The following is a 26,833-nucleotide window of genomic DNA, read 5'->3' as shown; positions in this document are numbered from 1 at the left end:
GCAAGGAGCGCCACCGTGAGCACCGGCGGCGGGACGGGCAGCGCGGCGGCAGCGAGGCCTCCAAGTCCCGCAGCCGCCACAGCCACAGCGGCGAGGAGCGGGTCGAGGCCGCCAAGAGCGGCAGCAGCAGCAGCAGCGGCGGCCGCCGGAAAAGCGCCTCGGCCACGTCCAGCAGCAGCAGCAGCCGCAAGGATCGAGACCTGAAGGCCCACCGGAGCCGGACTAAGTCGTCCAAGGAGCCGCCTTCGGCCTACAAGGAGCCGCCCAAGGCCTACCGGGAGGACAAGAGCGAGCCCAAGGCCTACAGGCGGCGGCAGCGGTCCCTGAGCCCGCTGGGAGGCCGGGACGACAGCCCGGTGTCCCACAGGGCCTCGCAGAGCCTGAGAAGCCGCAAGTCCCCCAGTCCGGCAGGAGGTGGCAGCAGCCCGTACTCTCGGCGGCTGGCGCGCTCCCCGAGCCCCTACAGCCGCCGCCGCTCCCCCAGCTACAGCCGCCACAGCTCCTACGAGCGGGGCGGCGACGTGTCCCCCAGTCCCTACAGCAGCAGCAGCTGGCGCCGCTCCCGGAGCCCCTACAGCCCCGTGATCAGGTGAGTCCGCTGTCCGGTGCGCGCCGGTCCTCTGCAGCGCTGGCCAGATCCCCAGGGGGCAGGGAAAGTGGTGATTGGCCTCTCGGTGCCACCTAAGTCTCCAACCGGCCCTAGAAAACCCACCTGCAGACCGGGCTTCACGTCGCGAGAGGCGGTTTCGCGCGCCCACGACACCTTTTAGTGGGTTGGAGGGACAAAGCAACAGGTCCCGCAGAGTTTTTCTCTTCGCTCGGGCAGGAAAGATTTTTAAGAGAGTTCAAAGTTTTCAACTTGTTGCATTAATATAGTAACAGGTTTCCCTTAACTGCTCTGTGCTTTTCTAGCACAGTTACTTTGGGTAAACCTAGAGGTGGTTTAATTTGTCATTTTGAGAGCCCTCTGAAGAGGGTTCATTGCTGGAGACTTAGGAACGGACTGCAGCTAGGGCCTAAGTCTTGTAAAGAATCAGAATCACTTGCTGTTTGTTGTCATTTAGATATGTATTTCACATGTTTTAGTTATTAATACAGCGATGGAAAAAGCAGCTTCTCTGTGAAGTTTATTCTTTTAAAATGTGAGAACTTATGTGGAAGCCTTATCGTTCTAAATTCTCAAGAAAGATGCTCGTTTTGTGATATTCTTGTATGGAATGGTTTTTTAAGTGTTCAAAAATAGAAAAAAATGACAAGATTGTGGTTTCTCTGTTGGTTTGTGATGACACCCAGTTGCTAATGACGTATAATTAATTGGTGTGACCAATTAATGATCCAGTACATCCTTACATTGTTATACTATTGACTGTTATGTTAAATTACTATTTACGTTTGCCGGAAGTTAGCTGTACTTTTAAATTTCAGGAATCTTTAAAACGTGTAATTTCATCTAGTGAAATTGGAGTAAATCTTTTATGTAGTTGTTATACCTTGTTATGTAATTCTTCAGGAAAAGTGTGTGCATTGATATATGCTTATCTGTGAAGCAGAGTGTATTAAAAATAACTTTTGAATATTTTGCAGGTTCTTACATTCCTTGAGCTGTCTGGAAATTCTAGGCCTTATATTTTAGGGAATTACAGAATGACGTTTTCATAATGTTGTGCTTTTCCTCTTGGTGTTAGTTTGCAGTAACGCCAAGCGGATGCTGAGTACCTCTAAGTAGAAATTATGTTGAATCTCATTCATGTATCTGTAAAATTAGCAGATCTCTTTGAAGTGTCAGCTTAGTAAATATTTGTCAAGATGTGATTCAAGTAGAGATCTGGTGTGAGTTTGTCTTTAAATGAAAACGTCTGTATCAGTCTCTTCATTCTTACAATATTCAAGCACATTTAAAATGCTAGTTGATGTCTTAAGCAAAGACTATCAACAGTGACCACTTAGCTATTATATCTTAAAAGCCTTGCTTTTTAAAAATTTTTGCAGTTGATTGTTTTGAAAACTTATTAGGTTAAGTTTCAGGGCTTTGGATAGCAATTTTTAAGTGTATGATGCAATTTTAAGAGTAGATTTTGTGTTTATTTGGTGTTTTAGTTGCTGGATACTTTAGCAAGGTCTTGTACTTATTAGTGCTGTGTATTTTATAGATATTGTAGAGCAGTGGTAAATATGATTAGAATTATTCTCATTTATCAGCAACATTTATTCAGTACATTAGATGCCAGTTACTCTTCTAGGGACTAGAATAGATTGGTGAAGGAAGATGAGGTTCTTGCCCTCATGAAGCTTGCATTCTAGAGGACCATTCATTGCTCAATCTTTTCATGGTGTTTATACACCAGTATTGTTAATAGATTGGATATTGAAGAGGCTTTAGAGTATCTTGGCCAACAATCCTGACAGCTGTCCATTTGGTGTGTGCCTGAATACATCTAGACCTCGGAAGACATTATTTTGAGACAGCCTGTTCCATTAGATTTGGGAATTCAGTTCTAGTCCTGCTTTGCCCAGTATCTTAGCAAGATCTCCTCTTAGAGACTACCGTTTCCTAAAACCATAATGGGGACATACTTGTGATTTTTGGATTATTTCAATGATTAAGTGAAAATTTGTGTTTTATAAAGTATAGAAATACTATAGATTATGATAGAAATGTAATGCTGAACGATTATTGCATAGTTTGAATGATTAGAATTCTTCACAATGGAATAGAAATCTACCTCTATATAATTTTCTACCCATTCCTTTAAGTTTATCCCTTTGGAATGATACTGAACAAACCTTTCTGCTACCTCTTTAAAATGTAAAGACACTTTCCATGTCTTCTTAGTTTTTTCTTCTCTGGGCCAAAAACTTCATTTTTCATGAGGTGTGGTTTTTGGATTTTTCACATTATATCTGGTTTTTCAACTGTGCTTAAACTTTTTTTTCTTTTAATGTTTATTTACTTTTTATTTATTTTTTTAAGTGTTTTATTTATTTTTGAGACAGAGAGAGACAGAGCATGAGCTGGGAGGGACAGAGAGAGAGGGAGTCACAGAATCAGAAGCCGGCTCCAGGCTTCGAGCTGTCAGCACAGAGCCTGACGCAGGGCTCGAACCCAGGAATGTGAGATCATGATCTGAGCCAAAGTCGGAGGCTTAACGGACTGAGCCACCCAGATGCCCCTGATGTTTGTTTATTTTGAGGCAGAGAGAGACAGAGCTTGAGGTGGGGGAGGGGCAGAGAGAGGGGGAGACACAGAATTCAAAGCAGGCTCCCGTCTCTGAGCTGTCAGCCTGACAGCCCAACATAAGGCTCGAACCTATGAACCGGGGCTCGAACCTGTGAACCGTGAGATCATGAGCTGAGCCGAAGTCAGACGCTTAACTGTCAACTGGCCTCAACTGTCCTGGGGACCAGAATTTACAGATAAAATGATTGGAAATATTTAAGATGTTTAAATATAACAAATGCGTTATAACCATTTAGGAACAATTAATCGCACTTGTCCACTTTAATGCAAAAAGTTTTATTTGCTTTTAGAATTTAGTAATATCTTAAGTGTCCCATGTTGTCTAATGAATAGTGTTAGATCATGAGCCTTGTGAAAGCAGCTATCCTGTCATGTCCACCATTGTATTCCTAGTGTATTCCTAGGGCAACACATCTGGCACATGTAGTCTCCTAATAAATGTTGAATGGGTAAATGAAGGGATGATGGAGTTTATGGAGCATGTGAAATATTATTGTGGGCCTGGATTGCATAAGTATTTAATAGAGACCGTGTGTTATGCTATAAGAAATAGCGGTGAGATCTTTAACCGTCCTCATGGACCTAATCATAAATTGTCAGTGTAATATTTTAAGTAAATGCATGCTCAGTGAAAATGGTATTGAAACCATGGTATGAAGCTTTTTCTTGGTGTTAATTCCTAAAGTAAATCCTCTCCATTCTATTGAATTCTAAATCACAGTGTTCTCTAGGCCTTCATCTGAATCTTCAGTCCTCTGCTCCTCATCAGTCCCTCCTTAGCTTTACATTTCCTCTGTATAATGAGTTTACCGTATTTGACTATCAAGGTGTGGGAAGTCACATAATTTGGCTGACTGGCCGTGTAGTAAATGTGAGAGTGTATTGAAGCTGTTTAGTAAAGGGAGGGAATGGTACTGAGATTTGGGCTTTACTAATATACCAGGCATTGATAGATACTTAACATACATTCACCCTCAAAACCCCTGTGACACATTTCTATGGATAGATTGGGAAAAGTTAAGCCAACTTGGATTCAAACCCAGGGCTGACTGAAATATGTGTTCTTGATATTAGGTATTGGTATTGTCATGCATTTAAAGGGAGCTGGCATTCAAGGGAGTTGACCCCCTCATGGAGTATTCTGTTTTGCTGAAATTTATCTCCTGGTTGGTTATTTAGGTATTGATTTATTTTTCCTGGCCATCTTTGCAGCATTTTGAGAATTGCAAAAAACAAATTCAGCCCATTTGGTCTTTATTAACTTGTAGTTTTTATGAATATGAGTCTAAAAGCATTCCTTGAAGGCTTCAATTATACCCAGTTATTGACAGTTGTTTTGTAATGAAATATCTTGATCTGGACTCATGTCACATTGGTTACAACCAGCATAATAAATTGTTGTATATACTGTAATTGGTTCTGTCTCTGAAATTGTGAAAGGTCTATCCTAAATGGAGCAGAAACCTCCATTATGGAATAGTGTAGAGACCCTGAAAATCTGAAGATGGATGGACCCTAAATGTAAATAAGTGAAGTTATTAGTATTTACTTGCATTGAGATGGCGTACCTCTGTCATGATTTATTTGGTGTATTCTAAAATCTGTGTTCAAAAATATATAAAATAAAGCCATTTCAGGATAATGAAAAAGCTCCTTTTAACCTATAATGCTACTGACTTGATTTGTACTTAATAGAACAGTATCCTTAGATGAATGTAATTCTTAAAATGCTTTTTAGAAGTGTCAAATGTAAAGGGTACTAGAATAAATGAAGAAACACTCAGAAGGAATGGAAATTTAGGTGAGTGTCTTAAATGTCCAACCCTGTAATCACTCATTTCATTCTCAAGGTGGGCTTGTGTTTTGCTTCTTCTCTGACCAAACTTTACCCAGCGTTTCCATCTGTGAGGTCCTTGTCACATATATATTTCTTAAAAATTTATTTATTTATTTTTGAGAGACAGAGAGAGTGTGCAGGCGAGGGAGGGTTAGAGAGAGGGAGACAGAATCACAAGCAAGCTCTGCACTGTCAGTATAGAGCCCAACGCAGGGCCCAACAAACCATGATATCATGACCTGAGCTGAAATCAAGATGCTGCTCAACTGACTGAGCCACCAGCGTGCCCTACCTGCCTTATCACATATTTGTACTAACCCTAGTATTTCTCCCATTTCCATTTTCATTCAGCACCTTAGTTCAGGGCCTAGTTTTTAATCAGACTTTCTGTTACCATTTTTTCTTCCCCATTCTTCCATTCCTTTCTTCCCAATTGATTCTTTATCAGGAGAATTTTCTTAAAGTCTTGGTCACATTGTGTCACTTCCATTATATAGAATTAAGCTGAGACTTTTCAATGAATTGTCAGGTAATCCCTTTTATGATCTGGTCCCATTGTATCAGAATTCTATTTTCAGTATTCTATTCTTACTCTTGCTTTTCTTTTACCTTGAAATGCCCATTTTCCTCCTTCTCTGCTTCTGGCTTTGCATTCAAATCCTAGCTTCTAGTTCAACCATCTTGAGATCTTGCTCCATTCATCCAGAAAAAGTTAATTCTATTTCTTATATTCCTACAGCACTTTGCTTTATCTTTGTTATAGAGCTTCAAAAAAATCTATTTGATATTCTGATTATTTGGCTACTTATGTTTGTGTTTCCTCTATTAGATTTTAAGATCCTAGAGGACAAATTTTAACGTGTGTTTATTAGCGGTTGAATTTGGATAGCATTTTTTGGCCACAGATTAATGCAAATCAGCATTTGTACAGAATCCAGTTGTATCTCTAAACTTAGAAGTTTGGGGGTGTGTGGGTGGCTTATTCTGTTAAGCATCCAGTTCTGGATTTCAGTTCAGGTCATGATCCCACAAGCCCTGGGTGAGGCCTCTGTGCTGAGCATAAAGCCTACTTGGGATTCTCTCTCCCTCTCTCTGCCCCACTCCCATTTGTGTTCTCTGTCTCTCTCAAAATAAATAAGTAAAAATGTAAAAAAAATCTGCTATTTTGGTTCACATATACTCTGGGATAGATGAAGTCATTGTTTTGTAAGACAGAAATTTAAGAATTTCCTCTTTCTAGCTTCTTCTTTGCTAGCATGAGTTGAGGATGCTGGGAATCACTTTCTGTGTGAATAGAAAAAATTCAGACCTGGTGTTTATATTTACACTCTTGTACTAATCAAGAAAAGTGATCTGCTTTTCTTGGTGAAAATTTTCTGAACAAGTAACTATATGTCAAGCTTAATTTCCTAACTGAAAAATTGTACCTATTTCTGAAAAATCAGTTGAAAATTAATATTGCTTATTATTCATATTTTAGTTCATTTTAATCTGTTCTATACTTTTTCTATGAATATCACTTAATTTTTTATTAAAGTTTATTCATATACTTAGAGAGAGAGAGAGAGAGAGAGAGAGAGAGAGAGAATCCCAAGCAGGCTTCACACTGCCAGCCAGAGCTGGACACAGAGCCTTGAACCCACAAACTGTGAGGTCATAACCTGAGCCCAAGTCTAGAGTCAGGTGCTCAACCCACTGAGCCACCCAGGCACATCTCACTTAAATTTTTATTGCTGTTATTTTTGGTTTTGGTTGGTTTTGTTTCATAGGTAGGTATTTTTACGCTTTAAAGTGGATGTCAGAAACAAAAGTATCAAGCTAGAATCGAAAATTCTACTTGTTTGCAGTAATTTTTGTTCCTTGAATTTCTACACATGTAAATTGTGAGAGAATCTAGTTTGCTTAATATATTTGGAAAACAAAATGAATGTAGATTAGAGAATAAAATCTAGGTTAAAAACTGGAGTTTATTTTATTTTTAAGTTTTCAGTTGAATTCCAGTTAATGTACAGTGTAATACTAGCTTCACGTGTGCAATATAGTGATTCATCACTTCCATACAACACTGGGCACTCATCACATGTACACTTTTTAATTCCCATCCCTTGTTTCACCGTTCCTTTATCTGACCCTTACCTCTGGTAACCATCAGTTTGTTCTTTATAGTTAAGAGTCTGTTTCTTGGTTTGTCTCATTCTTTTTTCCCCTTTGCTTGTTTAAAAACTGGAATTTATAAAATAGAAATGAAAAAGGTAGAGGAACTGAAAACTGAAAGTAGTTAATGGGCTGCATGCCTCTCCACTTTTCTGTTTCTGCATTTTCAGTTGCACAGAGGCACTTTCACTGAGATATTTTATTGATTCTCCAAACTTTATTTAATATTAAATTATTTCACCATTCTTCAAATCATTTTTTTCTAATACTGCTCTTCACTATTTTTCACCTGTTTACAAAGGTTTTAGAGAATCATGAATTTTCAGTTTGTATAGAACAGTATGATAGATTCAAAGTCCTTCTCAATCCCAACTGCATGAGATGATCATCTTTGACATTTTTTAATAACATTCTTCTTTTGGATTTTTCTCTGCATTTAAGCATAGGGACAGAAGATTTTATATAAATCTTAGGAATTATGGGAATATACTACAATTTTGTTTTGTATGCCATACTCTACTATGTTCTTTTTATTGGCTTCTGGAATTTTTTTGTAGGGATGTACTCTAACTTGTTTGGCCAAGTCTGTTTTGCTAGAATCTTAGTTTTTTATTTTGACATGTGTGTGTATGTATTGCATATGTTTTGTGTGTGCATTTGTCGCATTATCTCCCATATATTGGATTTCACAGAGGTAAAATTGTTGGGTCAAAATGGTATACACATTTGTAATTTTGATACACTGTCATATTGTCCTTCAGAAAGCTTTTACCATTTTTTATTTCCCCACAATGTGCCAGTGCTCATTTCCTCACACTGCCAGCCAGAGCTGGACACAGAGCCTTGAACCCACAAACTGTGAGGTCATAACCTGAGCCCATCATCACTTGGAGTTGTAAACTAATGCTGTTATTTTTTTCATTTGTATTTCTTTAATAAGACTGAGTTTATTTTCATCTATTTATTGATTGTTTTAGTTTCTTTATTCATTCTGTTGTTTTTCTTATTTGTAGGAGCTTTTTGTGTATTAGCGGTATTAGCTTTTTGTGATATAGCAAGTATTTTTCATGGGTTTGTTTTTTTAACATTGTTTATATAATGTTTTGTTTTAAGAAGTATTATGCATGTGTTCATATGTTAAGTTTTAAGTGACAGTTTCTGCCAGACACCCAAGGCCAAAACTTCAGTAATACTTCCCTCTTCTCCCTCTCCAGTTCTAATGAATTGCTTACTCTATTGGTCCTTTTGCAGTGGTCTTTAGCCTATCTACTCTTGCTTAGTTTTTGAAATTCCTTAGTTTGTGCTTTTATTGTGGGGTTTTCTTGTTTTAGGTTTTTCTTCTTAGAGATACTCCTGTTTTCTGCATTCAAATTAATCTTAAAATACCACTTTGATTCTGTCATGTTTCTCTGAAATATAGTTACAGAATCAAACTTGGAAGTGGGCATATATGATTCCTTACCCCAGACTGAACCTTTATTTCTCAGTATATATGCTGATCACAATGCAAGCTGGACTCTTAAGTAGGTTAAAACATGGAAGGAATCACAGGTGCCCCACACTTGAGTTTTATGTCCTCCTTTCAAAAGTTGGCGAATCCTCCTTGCCCATTCTTCTAGCCATAGTTGAGGTGTCATTTTCATTAATATCATTTAGAAGTGATCTTTCACATCCAGGCTTGCATTAATTTGAGTTGTCCCCATCCCATCCAGGTATACTGGACATGTTTCATTCATTCATTAAAAAAAAAAAAAGTCAGTTTTATTAAGGTATAATTTGAATACAGTATAATTTACCAATTTAAGTATAAAATTAAATGCCTTTGACAAATAGATATGCTTGTATACCCTCCACCACAATCATGATAAAGAACATTTCTGTTACTCCAAAAAGTTTCTTATTCCACTTTGTAGTTTATCCCGTTTGTATATGTGGTCCTTGGCAACTGCTAAAGTGCTTTTTGTCACATTAAATTTATCTTTCCTGAACTTCATATCAGAAAGAATGGTATGTTATCTTTGGTGTCTGCCTTTCACTTAGCATGCTTTTGAAATTCATTGTTGTTGATACGCATTCGAGTGATTTGTTCCTTTTTATTGCTGAGTAGTATTCCATTTCCATCTACATTCACTGGATATGCCATAATTTGCTTGTCCATTTACCCAGTTGATCAGCATTTAAGTTGTTTCCAGTTTTTGGCTGTTAGGAACAAAGGTGCTGTGAATGTTTGAATACAGTTTTTTTGTTTTCATATTTCATGAACAAATTTGGAGTGGGATTGCTGTGTGTATAGGAAGTACATTTTTGACTTTATATAAGCAGCCTCTTTTCCAAAATGGCTGTACTATTTTGCATTCTAGTCAACAATGTATGACCATTCTGGTAGCTTCAAATCCTAAGACTTGTTTTTATCAGTCTTTGTTCTTAGTTATTCTGGTGGATGTGTAGTGGTACATCATTGTGCTTTTATGTGCAATTCTGTAATAACTGATAATGTTAAGCATTTTTCCATGCTTATTTGCTCTTCATATCTATTGTGAAGTGTCTTAAAATGTTTTGTCCATATTCCTTATGAATTGGGTTATTTACTTTATTGAATTATAAGAGTTCTTGCATATAGTTATAAGCTTTGTTAGATACATAGTTTGTGAATGAATATTCCTATCTTGTGACATGCCTTTCCTTAAAGTAATTTTGAAGAGCAGACTTTGATGAAATCTAATTTAGCAAATCTAAGCCTAACTTGTGGTCACAAAGACTTTCTCTTTGGTTTTATAACATACTCCTTTAATTTATCACAGGATACTTTCATGTATAATATAACAAGAGTATGCTTCTATTTTTTCTTCTCTTCTGTACTATTCTTGTGTATGTTATTTCTACAGAAGTATGACTTATGTACGTTACTCATAGACATGAAATTAAGAAATGAGAAAAATAATTTATATTTACTTTAATATAAACTTTTTTTTGTGAGAGAGAGGGTACAAGTGAATGAAGGGCAGAGAGAGAAAGAGGGAGAACCCCACAAGGGGCAGAGAGAAAGAGAGAAGCGGTGTTCCCCTGAGACTTGTGTTTCACCTGAAGCAGGCCTTGAGATCACCAGATGTGGGACTTGAACTCACAAACTGTGAGATTATGACCTGAGCCAAAGTCAGATGCTTAATGACTTAGCCATCAAGGCACCTCTTAATATATACATTTTGAAACACTTTTAATTCTTTTGTGTAGTATTTTCCTCAAATGAGAGAAATAGCTTTTAGCATTCTTTTTTTAAGTAGGCTACACACTAGGTATAGAGCCTAAAGCAAGGCTTAAAGTCATGACTCTGAGACCAAGACCTGAGCCGAGATCGAGAGTCAGACGCTTAATTGACTGAGGCGACACCCCTTTCAGCATTTCTTATAATGCCACTTTGCTGTCTTGTTTGTCTGAAAAAAATCTATTTTGAAAGATATTTTTGCTGGGTATGGAATTCTAGTTGACCCTCCCCCCCCCCCTTTGGTACTTTGACTTATTCTACTTCTGGCTTATGTAGTTTGACAAGAATTTACATAATATTTTGTTTTTGCTTCAGTCATTGGATTGTAAGTCCCATGAGGTTCTTTATTAATCTTAGTGTCTCTTAAGCACCTATCACAGCACGTGTTAGGAAATAGATACCCAATAAGTGATGTTAAATTGGTTGGATAAGAAAATATCCAGCACCTCAGAATTTGAAAAAAAAATCCTTTTAATATTAATAGGGTCTAATATTGATTTATGAATAAATTAATAATGGCTGGAGCTGGACCTATCAAAAGTATGTGTATTTGTGCAAATCAAGTATTAAGCTTTCCCTCTACTTTTCTCACCATCTTTCCTTTTTCTCTCTTCAAAAACACATCTCAGGTCATGGTTCAGTGAAACATGAAGACAAACACAGTTTATGTGCTCAGTGGACTAGAACTTGTTTGCCTGAGCAAATCTGCAAAAAGTCAGTCATGTGTCTTTTATTTTCTTAACTTTTAGTGTTTCATAAGGAACACAAAGGAAAGGAAGTATACTTTTCAAATAAACACAAAACATTTCAGTTTTAGGTTATTTAATTTTTCTTGTTTTTAAAATAACATCTTTTTTGAGATATTATTCACCTACCATGCAATTTACTCTAATTTTAACTGGTACAGACAGTGGCCTTTCGTATAGTCAGAGAGTTGTGCAGCCATCACCACTAATTTTAGAACATTTTAATCACTCCAAAAAGAAACTCCGTGCCTGTTAGTAGTCAGTCTCCATTCTCACCTCCCCACATCTTTGGCAACTACCAATAGAACTACTTTCTCTCTCTTTGAATTTGCCTATTTTGGACATTTCATATAAATGGCATCATATGATTCATGGTTTTTTATGACTGATTTCATTTAAGCTTAATACTTTTAAGGTTCATCTATGTTGTAGCATGTGTCATCAGTATTTCATTTCTTCTTAAAGAAAAATAGTGTTCCATTGTATAAACATACCACATTTTGTTGTCAGTTGGTAGACATTTGGGTTGTTCTCAATTTTTTACTATTATGAATTATGCTGCTGTGAACATTTGGGTTTAGTTTCCCTTTTTTGTTTGTGTTTTTGCATGAACTTTTTTTTTTTGCATGAAATATGTTTTTATTTCTTTTTTTTTAATGTTTGTTTATTTTTGAGAGAGAGAGACAGAGTGCAAGCTGGGGAGGGGCAGAAAGAGAGGGAGACACAGAACCTGAGGTAGGCTCCAAGTCTGAGCTGTCAGCACAGAGCCCAAACTCATGAACCTTGGAATCATGACCTGAGCTTAACTGACTGAGCTATCCAGATGCACCTGTTTTATTTCTCTTGTGTGTATACCTAGGAATGGAATTTCTGGGTCATTCTGTTTAATTCTGTGGTAGTTCTGTTTAACATATTAAGGAACTGCAAGTCTGTTTTTCAAAGTGGCTATATCATTTTTTATATGCCAACCAGCTATATATGAGGGTTTCAATTTCTGCATATCCTTGACAATAGTTGTCTTTTCTTATTACATGTGTTGTGGTATCTCATTGTACTTTTGATTTGCATTTCTTTAGTGACTAATATTGAGCAGCTTTTCATATGTTTATTGGCCATTTGTAGATCTTTTTGGGGAAATGTTTATTCAGATCCTTCACCTATTTTAAAATTGGGTTTTCTTACTGTTGAAAATCTAGAGTTCTTTATATACTCTTGGTGCTAATATGACTGTGACATTTCAACAAGAGTTGAAAGTATTAAGCTTAAATAAAATCAGTCAGTCATTTTAATTTAATTTTTAATTTAGTGCAAAATAATGGACTCTTCCTAGGTAGCTTGTTTGTAACCACTTAGGCCATTCTCACAGTATAAACTTTGGACAGGTCACTTAGCTTTTGAGTCATTTGTGTAAGGACTCATAAGAAAAAAAAGAAAATTCTTAGGGTGAGGTGTTAACAGAACAACCCAAAGACTGCTATCTAGTTGGCAGATCTTCTGCCTTGGGTTGACTGGGTAAATATCCACTATAAAGAGCAGAGCAATATCAAGCAATTCAGTTACTTACCCTTTTTGAGCTCTGGTCTTTCTACTTTGTAAAATGGGAGGATTAATGCCTACCTAGTTAAAAAACAACAACAACAACAACAACAAAAAAAAAACCCCACACCAACCCCCTCTCCCAAAACCCCAACACAACTGGAAACAATCCAAGTATAATGTATAAGATAGGGGAGCAATTAAATTATGGTAAAGACACATGATTTGCAATTTCCCCCCATTGTATCACTTTGTTGACATCCAATAATGCACATTAGTTTTTAGTTTTGAAGAAGTCCAGTTTATTTTTTCTTTTTTGCTTGTGCTTTGATGTCATATCTAAGAAGGCTTTGCCTAATTGAACATAACAAAGATTTATTCATATATTTTCTTCTAAGAGTTTTATATTTTTAGCTTTACATCTTGATCTGATCTATCTTGGATTATTTTTTGTGTATGGTGAAAGAGGTCAACTCTCATTCTTTTGTGTGGAAAACCAGTTGTGCCAGCACCATTTATTTAAAAGACTATGCATTTTTTTTCTTTATTGAATTGTATTTGCACCCTTGTTGAAAATCCACTGACCTAAATGGGAGGGTTTATTTATGGATTGTCAGTTCTAGTCCATTGATTTACATGTTTATCCTTATACCAGTACCATACAATTTTGATTCTTCTAATTTTGTAGTAGTTTTTGAAATCAGGATGTACTTGATTCTAATTTTGCAGTAATTTTTGAAATTAGGAAGTGCAGGTCTTTAACTTTGCTCTTTTACATTGCTTTGGCCTTTCCCCTTCTTTTTTTGCAGGAGGAGAGGGGTCCTTTGCATTTCCACATAAATTTTAGGATCAGCTGGCCAAATTGTGCAAAAAAGGCAGCTTGGATTTTCATAGGGATCGCATTGAATCTGGAGGTCAATTTGAGAGTATTGCCATCTTAATGTTTAGTCATCAAACATATGAATATGGAATATTGTTCCATTTATTTATTCTCAGTGGTGTATTGAAGTGTTCAGGGAATAATCCTTAAACTTTTTTTTGTTAGATTTATTTCTAAGTATACATTTTAAGTGTAATAGGAGTTGTTTTCATAATTTAATTGTTCATTGCTAGTGTATAGAACTAATAATAGATTTTTCTACATTGATCATGTATCCTGCCATCTTGCTTGCTTATTAGTTCTAATAGTTTTTAGTAGATTTCTTGGGATTTTCTGTATACAAGATTATGTCATTTGCAAATAGATACAGGAGGTTTATTCTCTCTGCCCGCCCCCCCCCCCCCGCCCCCAGTCTGGATTCCTTTTACTTATTTTTTCTTGCTTAATTGCTGTGGCTTGAATCTCAAGTGAAATGTTTATTAGAAGTGGTATAATTAGACTTTCTTGTCTTGATCCTGATGATCTTAGAGAAAAAGCATTTTAGTCTTGTTCCACAAAATGATGTTAGCTATGAATTTTTCATAAATGCCTACTATTATTTTTTGATTAAAATTGTTTCTTTTGGGGTCTAATTTTTGGTATCAGAAAAATTCTAGATGCTTTGGTTGACCTTTATACATAAGCCTGTGTAATTGTTTATTACTGTTACAGAGTCCAGGAAAAGAGGAAAATCTCCTAGTTTGTAGCATGTGTGTAATGATAATGATTAGCTTATTGGTTTCCTGCAGGAATGTTTGAAAAATGTTTTATACTGAGGCTGATGAGGGAGGGGGAGAGAAAAAGGGGGGTGTTAGGCATGGAGGAGGGCACTTGTGGGGATGAGCACTGGGTGTTACATGGAAACCAACTTGACAGTAAACTATAAGAGAAAAAAGAAATAAAGAAAATGTTTTATTATGAAATATATGCATTAATGTCCATAGTATTTTCTTTAATTAGTGTTACTTAAGTAGTCCTGATTTTCTAAATTTAATTTTTTAAGGTTAAGCAGTTGGTGTACTGTAGTAAGAATAAATTTGTAAAGCCTTTTTTTATTTTAATTAAAGAAAGTGACAGGGTTTCTTCATGGCATACATTTTGGTTTTTTGTAATTTCTGGTGGTGTTCATCTTTAAACTTTTCAGTTGGTGTTATTTTGATGAGTTTTGAGTACTTATGGTTTGTTTTTTAAATAATCTCTCTGCCCAATATGAGGCTTGTCCTCATGACCCCAAGATCAAGAGTTGCATTCTTTACTGACTGAGCCAGAAAGGCAATTTTAAGTTTATTTTTACTAGCAAAAATGGGTTTGTTTGAGAGTAACAGTAGCAATCAAGGACATACAAGCTACAGCAGAACCATAGGCAAGTCCTGTGAGTATTTATTTTAAACTTTTCTGTACTTTAAAGTCTTCCACAATGGAATTGTGTTACATTTTTTGTAAAAACCCACACTTTGATATTTAAAACTTATATTAGAGACTTGAAAACATTATAGAAGAATACACAGCAAGATGTGAAAGCTACCCTTATGTCCTTTTTATTCCTGTTCCTTTTCAAATGTATAACTGTGTAGGTAGTTGGTGTATATCTTTTTTCTGTGTATATACTTTCATAAAAACATGTACCTGTAAACATTAAGAATGTGACTATGCCATAAAATTTTTACATGCTTTTTTTTTTTGGCGGTAGGATATGAAGATCTTTCCAGATTAGCTACCTAGAATTCCATAATGAAATGTTTCAAGTTTAATTAATTATCAATTGTTGGGCACTTTTTTTTTAATTTTTTCTGTTTTACAGTCAATCCTTTAAAGAGTACCTGTATAATAACTTTTTGACAACATATGGAAGTTTTTTTTTCTTTTATAGTTTATTGTCAAGTTGGTTTCCATATAACACCCAGCTCATCCCCAGAAGTCCCCTCCTCCATGCCGTCACCCTCCTTCCTGTCTCTCTCTTCCTCATCAGCCCTTAGTTTGTTCTCAGTATTGAACAGTCTCTCATGGTTTGCCATCTCCCTCTCTCCAACTATTTTTTCCCTTTCCCCTCCTTCATGGTCCTCTAAGTTTCTCCTGTTCCACTTATGAATGAAAACAAATGGTATCTATCCTTCTCTGCTTGACTTATTTCACTTAGCATAACACCCTTGAGTTCCATTTATGTTGCTACACATGGCCAGAGTTCATTCTTTCTCATTGCCATGTTATATTCCATTGTATAGATAAACCACATCTTCTTGAGCCATTCATCAGTTGATGGACATGTAGGCTCTTGCCATGATTTGGCTATTGTTGAAAGTGCTGCTGTAAACATTGGGATACATGTGTCCTTATGCATCAGCACTCCTGTATCCCTTGGGTAGATTCCGAGCAGTGCTATTGCAGGATCATAGGGGAGTTCTATTGTTAATTTTTTTGAGGAACCGCCACACTGTTTTCCAGAGCGGCTGCACCAGTTTACATTCCCACCAACAATGTAGGAGGGTGCCCATTTCTCCATATCCTCGCCAGCATCTATAGTCTCCTGATATTCATTTTAGCCACTCTGTCCACATGAGGTGGTATCTCAGTATGGTTTTGATTTGTATTTCCCTGATGATGAGTGACACTGAGCATCATTTCATGTGTCTGTTGGCCATCTAGATGTCCTCTTTGGAGAAGTGTCTGTTCATGTCTTCTGCCCATTTCTTCACTGGATTATTCATTTTTTGGGTGTGGAGTTTGGTGAGTTCCTTGTAGATTTTGGATACTAGCCCTTTATCATATGGAAGTGTTTTTGTAGGATATTTTCTTGTAAGTGAAATTGCAGATCAGAAACATTTGATAGGTATTATTACCAAACTGCCTTTTAAAAAGGCTGAGTAATTTTGTATTCCTTCTGATAATTTATGTGAGTGACCATTTCTGTGAATTCTCATAAATAATTTATATTTTCAGAATTCCAGTTTTTGACATTCTGATGGATGCAAATTAAATACCGTCATTTTATTTTTCCTTTTCTTGTTATGAGAGAGAAGGGAGCATTTAAATTTGTTTACTGACCATTTGCATTTTTTCTGTGATTATATATTTTCTAATCAAAAAGATGGTCTAGTTATTAAAAATAATGAATGAGGATAGTTTTACAATAGAAAAACTAGTTTTACCCATTAAATCCCTATGGGATAATGGATATAAAATGGTTGGTTGTTAATAAAAGTGATAAATTCATCTCAGTGTTTATATGCGCAAGCTAATTAGCTAAATGGTATTCTGTCTCTTAAATCTTCTTAGTTTCAGTAGAATTTCATCAGTGGACCTATGCATGTTAGTCAGTTAGCTGGGTTTCAGTTGTACAAAGCTAGCATCTGTGGGCATTTAGAGAAGTAGATGATAAACATGTTCTTTGCTCTTTTATTCATCAATTCAATACACTTCTTTTGGTTGCTAATTACATACCAGACACAGTTCTGTGCACTGGGATGGAGTGATAAACAAGACAGTGATGGAAGAGGGGGGTGTACATGATGTGCTCATTTCTTTTTCTATTTTCTTTTTTTAAATGTTTATTTTTCAGAGTGAGAGAGCATAATCAGGGTAGGGGCAGAGAGAGAAAGAGGGAGACACAGAATCTGAAGCAGGCTCCAGGCTCTGAGCTGTCAGCACAGAGCCCAACGCAGGGCTTGAACCATGAACTGCAAGGTCATGACCTGAGTTGAAGTCAGATGCTCAACCAACTGAGCCACCCAGGTGCTCTGCTCATTTATTTTTCTGATGAGAGGCTCACTATAGCGTTGATAAGTAAATAGAGTCCTGAATGACAAGAAAGAGCAGCTATGTGATGATATAAGCATCACAGGAAGAGAAAACAGTATTGCCGAGGTATCAAGTCAGGAGGAAGAAGCATAACTTTGAAGAATCAGAAAAAAGACTGGTGTGGCTGGGACCTGGTGAGTAAAGGAGGGTATAATGCCTATGAGAGGTAATTTGGGTCTTGTGGATGAAAACAAAGATTTTTATTTTCATTTTAAATGCAGTGAGAAGTCATTGGAGAGTTTTAGGCAAATCCAGTTTATATTTTTAATAGACATAAAATACAAAGCAGTATGTCACAAGTGTTATTCAAGTGGGGATATTGCAGAGTTGGGACTTTAACTTGATCCATAAAGACAAGTAAGAAATAAATGTAGGGGAAGGATTTAGTATGATGTGGTAGCAATAAAGAGTGCCTGGCTTTGAACTGGAAGACTTGGTCTTCGGTATTGACTCTACTTCTTTATAGCTCTTGGCCTCTAAGTACATTTCTTAAGTCTTCTCTTAGTTTCCCCTCATCTTTCTGTATACCTTGGTTGCAATGAAGAGCAAGTCAAATGAAAAATGTCTATAAAAGTGTTTTGTAAACTGAGACGTGCAATATGGTATGTTTGTTTACTCAGAAAAAGACTACCATCTGTGTGGTATTATGCTAAGGGCTGTGGAGTGATTGGAAAAAAAAAATCACTGAATTATACCTGGTTTCTGCTTCTTGAAGAAGATATAGTCTAGTAGACAATGTGGTAAACACCTAAAATACAAAGTTAAGAATGGTAAAAATCTTAAGAAAGATACAGATAAAGCCGTATGGCGGTGGCGGGGGGAGGTCAGAGAAAGAACAGCTTTCTTCCTTCTTGGAGTTGATGGTAAGGCTTTCTGAGTAAGCAGGAACTCTTGAACCAGGCCTCGTAGGACTGTAATAGAATATGGTGGGGAAGAGAATATTCTCAGTAGGTGACTCTGTGGGAGTAAAGGCATGGCAGTATTAGGCAGAGTCAGAACTTGATAAGGAAAGGTAGTTTAGCATTAAATTATGCAGCACCTTACTATTAGGATAAGGAAGGTGAATTTCATTCAGTAGGGATGCTCTCAGCAGAACATTTAATTCTGCAGATATTTATTGAGCATCTGCCATTGCCACCTTGGTGCTAATTAGGGCCATGAAGATACGGTTGATCTCTGTCTAGTTGGGGAAGACAAATTATTACTCTAATGAGATATGAACATTCTGGGATGGCTGGACAAGGTCTTTGTATGCAGTACAAGATAGTCTAGAGCTTTGTTAGAGGGGTAACTAGAAGATTCAGGTGGTGGTAGGGAGAATAAATTGGAAAGGATAGAGATTTGTGGTGAGGAATCTAGAAAGGAGACTCTTGCACTGGGCCAAGTGAGAGGTGATGTAGGACCTCATGAGAAATAGCTATGGGGCAAAGAGCCTAGACAACCAGAGAGATGTTTAAGATATACAATTGGCAAGACTTGCAGATCAGTTGGATATGGGAGAAGAGAGGAAAGGAACCATATGGAATATACAATGATTTCTGGATCTTGGGTGTTTCAGAATTTCAGAATCTGAGAAGAAAAGGGGTGGATTTGGAGAGGAAGCTTATAGTTTTATCTGTATTCTGTGGAAGGTTCTTGTAGGTTATTTGGGAGCGAGGAGGATGACTTGGTAGGTAATCAACATTTGGGTGATACTTTAAGCCATACATAGCATAAATTAAACTACTGTGGAAGGATGGATTTGGTGAGGAAGAGGAATCTGAAGAGAGTACTGAGTAATAGCCATAGAAGAAAGAAAATAATCAGGAAAAAGAAGATGTAGTAGGACTAGCTCTGAAGTATTTTTAAGGGTGTGGTCAGTGTTGTCATCACAGATGTCGATATTCCTTCCACCACCCCAAAGATAGGTATGTGGTCACCTTAGTAATTAATTTCAGTGGGGATACAAGCCAAATTATAGGAGTTAGAGGGGTATATATGTAAAGAATTTGGTTGTAATTGGAAGCAGAGAAAAAGATAAAATATAAAAATACCATTATTTTTTCTTGTTTGCTTTTAAAGATTTTAAAGACAAATTATTTAATCATTGGAAAGGAAATAGTAAATGGTTCAACAGCAAAGGGTTGAAGTCACAAATAATGGAATAGTCCTGGAGGAGCCTAGAGTCATGCATGTCAGACTTTAGTGGGGATCTTGTTAAAATGCAGACTGAATCAGAAGCTCTGGATTGGGGCTTGAGATACAGCATTTCTGACAAACTCCCAGATGAGGCTGATGCTGCTGGTTTGTGGCCCATACTCTTTGAAGTAAGGTCTAGAGAGTATGGCCTGGGTAGCATTATAGAAGAGTTAGCCTTGGATAGGAAGAAGAACACCTCTATTTTGAGATCAGGTAAAGTGTGGGGTAGATGGAGATAACTTGTAGGTAGGAGCTATGCCTGATAAATTTTTTTTCCTGCAAAATAGTAGTAAAGCAGTGTTAAGAAAAAAACTTTGGATGGAAATGGTGTTAACTTGAAGACAGAAAGGTTTGGAATAAATTGTGAAGGTTTGGAATAGCTATTAAAAAGAGAAGGAAAATGAATGAGTTTGGAGCATGTAATATACACTGAGCAGTGAGGAATTATTTGGTTAAGGTGTCTGTAGAAATCATTGGAGTAGGGAGAGACTATATATGAAGATTTTTGAGATAATAAAGTATCCCCAGGGGGGATAATGAGGTCTGAAATAGAACAGTATCTTTGAGAATACAAGAGGGAAGTAAATATAACATGGTAGGCTACATAATGGCCCACCCCAAGGTGTCCATGTGGATCTGTGAGTATATTACCTTACACAGCCAAAGAGATTTTGTAGATGAGATTAAAATAGGGGTCTTGAGATGGAGAGATTATCCTGGATTATACAGGACCCGCAAGGGTCTTTATAAAAGAAAGCAGGAGGGTCAACAGACTCAGAAAAGGCCATTTGAGGACAGAAGCAGTGGAAGAGGAAATGTGATAAAGGCAGCAAAGGTCACATTGTTTAGAGGACCAAGAGCCAAGGAATGGACAGCCTTTAGAAGCTAGGAAAGGCAAGGAAACAAATTTTCCCAAGAGACTACAAAAGGAACAAAGCCCTGGTAATGTGTTGGTTTTAGCCCAATAAGACTGATTTTGGAATTTCAACCTTCAAGTACTGTCAGGTAATAAATTTGTGTGGTTTAGCTGCTAAATCTGGTAATTTGTTACAGTAGCAAACATGCAAAGAAGTGTGGATGTAAGGGAATGTAGATTTAGAACTGATAAAGTGAAGCAATTGATGGGATGTGCTGTGGTCATCAGGAAACTGGGAAGATTTCTAGCCGGGGTAAATGGGTGGAAGAGAGTGGTGAAATTAAAATAGAATTGCAAGGAGGAGCTATTAGAGGAAGGTAGTCACTTTGCATTAAGTATAGATTAGTGAGGGTAAAGGAAGATCTGAAAGAGGAAGATGAAATTAAGAGGCTGCCCTAGTATTGTTAATAGTTACTTGAAAAAAAAAAGAAAAAAATTTTAATTAAGCTGTTCTAATACCAACACATGACAAATTACATAGGAATATTTAGAATTTTGAGAAGGTAACAAAAGGGATGATTGACAAAGACAGGTTTTTGACTACTTTAGGTACTGTTTTTCATTTTAGAAGCCTTTTTTTTTTTTACTAGTTTTATTAAGATATAATTGACAAAGTTAGGTATTTAAAGTGTCCATGTGATGTTTCAGTGTGTGTTAGTGAAAGGATTCTCGTATTGTAATCAGGTTACTTGATACATCCATCACCTCGTAGATTTACTTTTTTTTTTTTTTTTGGTTAGAGTTCTCTACATTAATTTCAGTTATATGATACTATCAACTATAGTCATCATGTTACAAATTAGATCCTCACACCTTATTAATCTTGTAACTGAAAGTTTTTATTAGGTTGAGATACGTTCCTTTTATACTTTGTTTAGTTTTTATCAGGTAAAGATGTTGAATTTTGTCAAATGCTTATTCTACATCATCTCACATGAGATGATCATGTGATTTTTATCCTTCATTTTGTTGATGTGGCATGTCACATTTATTGATTAGCATATGTTGGACCATCCTTGCATGGAAACATTTTTATATCTTTCTTTGGAGGGTAATCAAGTATTTGAAATGGGTATACCTGCGATTAGCATGTGAAATAAGCAGGGTAGAAAAATGAAGCTAAAAAATGTTGAGAATAGTGGCTGATGTATCAGATAAAACATGTATAGAACATTTCTATCATTTCAGAAAGTTCTTTTGGATAGCAGTTATATATTTTATATAACGAGGAACTGGATATTATCATAGTAAAAAGTTTAAGAATAAGTGTTAGCTAATTATGCACCCTTTCAGAAGACCTGGACTCTTGGAGAGAGTGTGATATAATTGAGTGAATAGTACGCTATGCTCTTTCTCTAAGGAACACTAACCTAATTAACAATGAGCACTAACCAGTGAGTTTCAGGATTTATTCTGGTTCTGCTTTGTGTTGTATGAATTTGGAAGTCATAGAAACATAAAAAGTTCTCTTAACTTCTTAAAGAGATACCATCATCTCTCAAAAACATTAAAAACAGACAAGAAACAGCTAATATGTATTCACTGGAGATTCTACAGTATAGAAATACTACAAAAAACATTTTTAAAAAGAAGATTTTTCTTCTTTTTAAAAATATGACTTGCTATCTACTGTCCATTTTTTTCTTTTGGTAAGATATCATGTTATCATTCATTCCATAGTCTCAGATGCACTTCTGTCTTACCCTTATAACTTTGTATGGCTGAAGTATTAGATCATTCGCAAAATTGACCTAAACTTGAATTTTGTGTTTATATTTAAGTTTAGGTTCCCAAACCATGTTTGTTTCAGACCGTAAATATATCATTGAACTTTATTAGTAAAGATGCACTGAGAGAATGCATGCTTAGTAAGACATGAAATTAAAAGGTTAAGGAACTTTGGAGGCACCTGGGTGGCTTCAGTCAGCTATGATTTTGGCTCAGGTCATGATCTCACCTTTTGGGAAATGGAGTCCCATGTTGGGCTCTGTGCTGTGATAATACAGATCTTCCTTGGAATTTTCTCTCTCTCTTTGCCACTCTCCAGCTCGTGCTCATACGGTCTCTCGCTCTCACTTGGTCATTCTCTCTCTTTCTCAAAATAAGTAAATAAACATTTTTTAAAAAGTTAAATTTTTGAAGAGAAATAGAAGAATTAGGAATGGAGGATATGTCTAGAAGAACTTAATTGATACAGAGATCAAAAACTATAAAAACTTCATTTCCAAAATATCCTTTTTATGGTTTACTTTTTTTTGAAATGTTTATTTATTTTTGAGAGAGAAGAGTGAGGGTGCATGCGAGCAGGGAAGGGGCAGAGAGAGGGAGAAAGCAGCTGGATATGGGGCTCGAACTCCCAAATCTTGAGATCACGACCTGAGTCCAAGTGGGACGCTCAACCAACTGAACCACCCATACACGGTCCAAAATATCCCTTTTAAAGACCAGAAGATTTGAAGTCTTGGCTGATAACACTTATCCAGATTCTATCCAGAAAAGAATAATTTAATAGTCTAGGAGAGTTAGTTGTATTGGTTTTTGTTTTGTTTTGTTTTGTTTTTTACCTAGTATCTTTGTCTCTCTTTTCTTAGGTTAACCTTAGTGGTCATAAATCTCTCAGTTAAATATAATTTATGTGTCTGAATGAAATTGATGATTAGAATCTTGCTAGTATAGGGAAGTTAATTTGAGGAAAGTTCTGTACTGTTACCTCAGATGAAAGGATAGTCTCTGCTCTCTCCTGCTGTGTACTTTTCTGCTGCTCTAGAAGCAAGGCATATCAGACTTGTTTTGAGGCCCAAGAGTCTGAAGGGAGAAGAAATTTAAAAAAAAATGTAACTGAGTATTTCATATTATGACACTTGGTTTCTGTATTAAAGTTATCTAAGATATTAACCACTTTATATTTAACATTAAATTCCTCATTCCCATGAATAGTTGTAAACTCATTGGCGATTTTAATGATTGGTGTAATGAATATTTAATGATAAGTATTAGATTTCAGTGTTTTCTAAACCAAGTTCCCATTAGTCTAAAATAGTGTTACATAAATACTTTATATAAAATATTGGGTTTGTATGAAGCACTAGCTCTGTGCCGAACACCATTTGGCCTTCAGTACATTTTGATGTTTTTGGAAGAATGAGGGAAAAGTTTAACTTGTATTTGAGTTTATCCTAAACCTAATCATCATTTTGTTTTCATATTAGAATTGTAGAATGTTTTTAAATGTTTTCCTCCATACTTACTAACATCAGATATAAACAGAATTTTCAGGCCTTCCTTTTCTCTCTGCCCTATTTTAATTATGGGTTCTTAGGAGTTTCTTTGCTTTACGTACTCTATACCCATAACTTCTACAAAATTTCAGCAAGAGTTCTCTCCTTCACAGTGTGTTAATTTGTTTATTGTATTAACTACCTACCTTCCAGTCAGAAGGTCTGTATTTAAGACCTGGCATACGTGGTAGATCAGGCAAGGTTCTGAAGGAATCCGACTAAGATTGTGCAAGAGACTTTCATGAAGGATTGTGGACATAGGGGTGGATTAAGAGAACCCACTGTAGTTAGAGGGAATCTTGAAGGTGCAAGAAAAACACCGTGTTTTTAGAGCCTGATGAGAGCTGTGGAGAAGGGTGGTAAGGGAACGCAGCTTCTGTCAGAAAATGTGACTAAAAGGGGAGGGTGCTGGGAAGAAATAATCCAGTCTTTCTCTGCCTTCTGATCTGCCAGTGACCGACAGCACTGAAACCCAGAAGGTTCATTTGTTGAGGTTAGCCTCCTTTGGCACAGAGTTGGGTAGAAGAGTATTGGAGGAATAGGGTAGTGGCAGTGTAAGTAATAACCAATACAACTACTGATCAGTATGGGATTGATTTTAGGTAACATAATATTTTAGATTAAATTTCTAATCAGTAAACTGCAGATACTTCACTAGGATTGATGTAAGCATTAAAATGAGACCTGGCAAACATGTCAGGGTACTATCATAGTGCTTTGTCTTGTACATATTTGATTTTAGTTTTGATTAGATATAAGGAATTGAAAACTTCAGCTTCCTTTCACATGATGCTGGATGCTGGATTTGTTTTATAGGAATTTTGGTTGTCACCATACTTTTAAATATATGATAGTTTTTGTATATTCCAGTAGTTTTTGAGAAGTGAATTGCAGTCATTATTAAGTAATTTCCAAGATTTAGAGACCGCTTTTACTTATTGCTTAATGATGGGCGTTGTCTTTTACTCTTGCTTTAAACAGAGCACTACCGACTTCTGAATTCTGAATTCGTGGGGTGAGGAATTTTTCAGATGTAGAGATTAGACTCTGGTGAAAGATTGGTCGGACTTCACCCTACTACTGCTACCATTGCTGTACCCTTGTGTACTTTTTTTCTTTTTCCTTTTCTTTTTCTTTAAGAAAGAGGCTCCCAGTGGCCTCAGAGAGACAATTTCTTTTCTTTTTAAAATTTTTTAATGTTTATATTTGAGAGAGAGAGAGAGACAGAGGGCGAGTGGGGGAGGGACAGAGAGACAGAGATAGAATCTGAAGCAGACTCCAGGCCGCGAGCTGTCAACACAGAGCCCGACAGGGGGCTGGAACTCACGAACAGTGAGATCATGACCTGATCCGAAGTTGGACGCTCAACCAGCTGAGCCACCCAGGTGCCCCTGTACTTCTCTAAAGATAGCAGTGATGCTGCTTCACACTTTTTCTTCTAATCTTTATAGAGTATTTCTTCCACCAGAGATCTACTTTCATCCAGTCTCACCTTTGAGCATTCATAGGCTAGACAAAAATCAAAACAGTCTATTTTTAGGAAAATTAATAGCCACCAGATAATCTGCTTTAAAGCATTTTTCGTCTTTTACAAAAAATCTCCCCCCAACTACATTATGTTTTCAAAATTATATAAATTTCTATTTCATTTAACAGGAGTGAGTAGTTTTTATAAATTTCAGACTGAACTTTTCTGAATTCCTGACTAAGTCTTCATTATTTTCCATCAGACGTTCTGCCAAATCCCGAAGCAGAAGCCCATATTCCTCTAGGCATTCAAGATCTCGTAGCAGGCACAGATTGTCTCGATCCAGAAGCCGTCACTCTAGCATTTCTCCTAGCACACTAACTCTGAAGAGTAGCCTGGCAGCTGAGCTGAATAAGAATAAGAAAGCACGGGCTGCAGAGGCAGCAAGAGCTGCAGAAGCCGCGAAAGCTGCAGAAGCAGCGAAGGCTGCTGAGGCTGCTGCCAAAGCTGCCAAAGCCTCAAACACTTCAACACCTACGAAGGGGAGCACGGATACGGGCGCCGGTGCATCTCAAACCAACCATGTGAAGGATGTGAAGAAACTGAAAACTGAACACGCACCTTCTCCCTCAAGTGGTGGGACTTTAAAAAACGACAAGGCAAAAACAAAGCCACCTCTTCAGGTGACAAAGGTGGACAATAACTTGATTGTAGATAAAGCCACCAAGAAAGCAGTTGTAGTTGGGAAGGAGAGTAAATCTGCTGCTACAAAGGACGAACCAGTATCTCTTAAAGAGAAAACCAAACCACTTACACCAAGTTTAGGAGCCAAGGAGAAGGAGCAACATGTGGCTTTAGTGACCTCTACGTTACCACCATTACCTTTGCCTCCCATGCTGCCTGAAGATAAAGATGCTGATAGGTAAGTGCAAAAACGTTTTGTTGCTAACAATTTATTTTTATTATTTTTAAATTGTTTTTTAATGTTTATTTTTGAGAGAGAGAGAGCGAGAGAGTATGCAGGGGAGGGGCAGAAAGAGTGGGGGGAGACACAGAATCTGAAGCAGGCTCCAGGCTCTGAGCTGTCAGCACAGAGCCCGGCACGGGGTTTGAATTCTTGAACCACAAGATTGTGACCTGAGCCAAAGTCGAACACTTAACCGACTGAGCCACTTAGGAGCCCCTGTCGCTAACAGTTTAAAGAAAGAAATGTAAGTTTGGAGTGAGAAATTACCTGAAATGCCCCCCGCCATTAAAAAGATTATTAAAAAATAATAAGTAAATTATCTTTGTTATGTACACCTTAAAATGAAGCACACTGCTTGTAAGATGACAAAATTATAGTTTATGCTAAGAATTCCAGGAAAAATTTGCTGTTGCTTTGGAATACAGTGTATATTTCTGCTTGAGGTTGGGAATTAGAAATGCCAGTACTGTTATTTTCTTTGATTTAGTATTCCTAAAACAACAGTATCAGAAACAGGACATTTTATGAGAGACTCTGTC

General features: G+C 36.9%; 1 protein-coding gene across 1 annotated transcript in view; it reads left to right on the top strand.

Moving 5' to 3' along the window:
• CDK13 (cyclin dependent kinase 13) overlaps positions 1 to 26,833 on the top strand; it is a 112,986-nt gene that overhangs the window by 1,290 nt on the left and 84,863 nt on the right. Inside the window, exons 2-3 of the mRNA XM_029918605.1 lie at positions 6 to 589; positions 25,590 to 26,249. Coding sequence (XP_029774465.1) covers positions 6 to 589; positions 25,590 to 26,249 — 1,244 coding nt within the window. The remainder of the gene's footprint in view (positions 1 to 5; positions 590 to 25,589; positions 26,250 to 26,833) is intronic.

The sequence above is a fragment of the Suricata suricatta genome, chromosome 2 (genome assembly GCF_006229205.1).
Source record: "Suricata suricatta isolate VVHF042 chromosome 2, meerkat_22Aug2017_6uvM2_HiC, whole genome shotgun sequence".
Classification (NCBI taxonomy): Eukaryota; Metazoa; Chordata; class Mammalia; order Carnivora; family Herpestidae; genus Suricata; species Suricata suricatta.
This window is presented reverse-complemented; position numbering and strand designations above follow the sequence as displayed.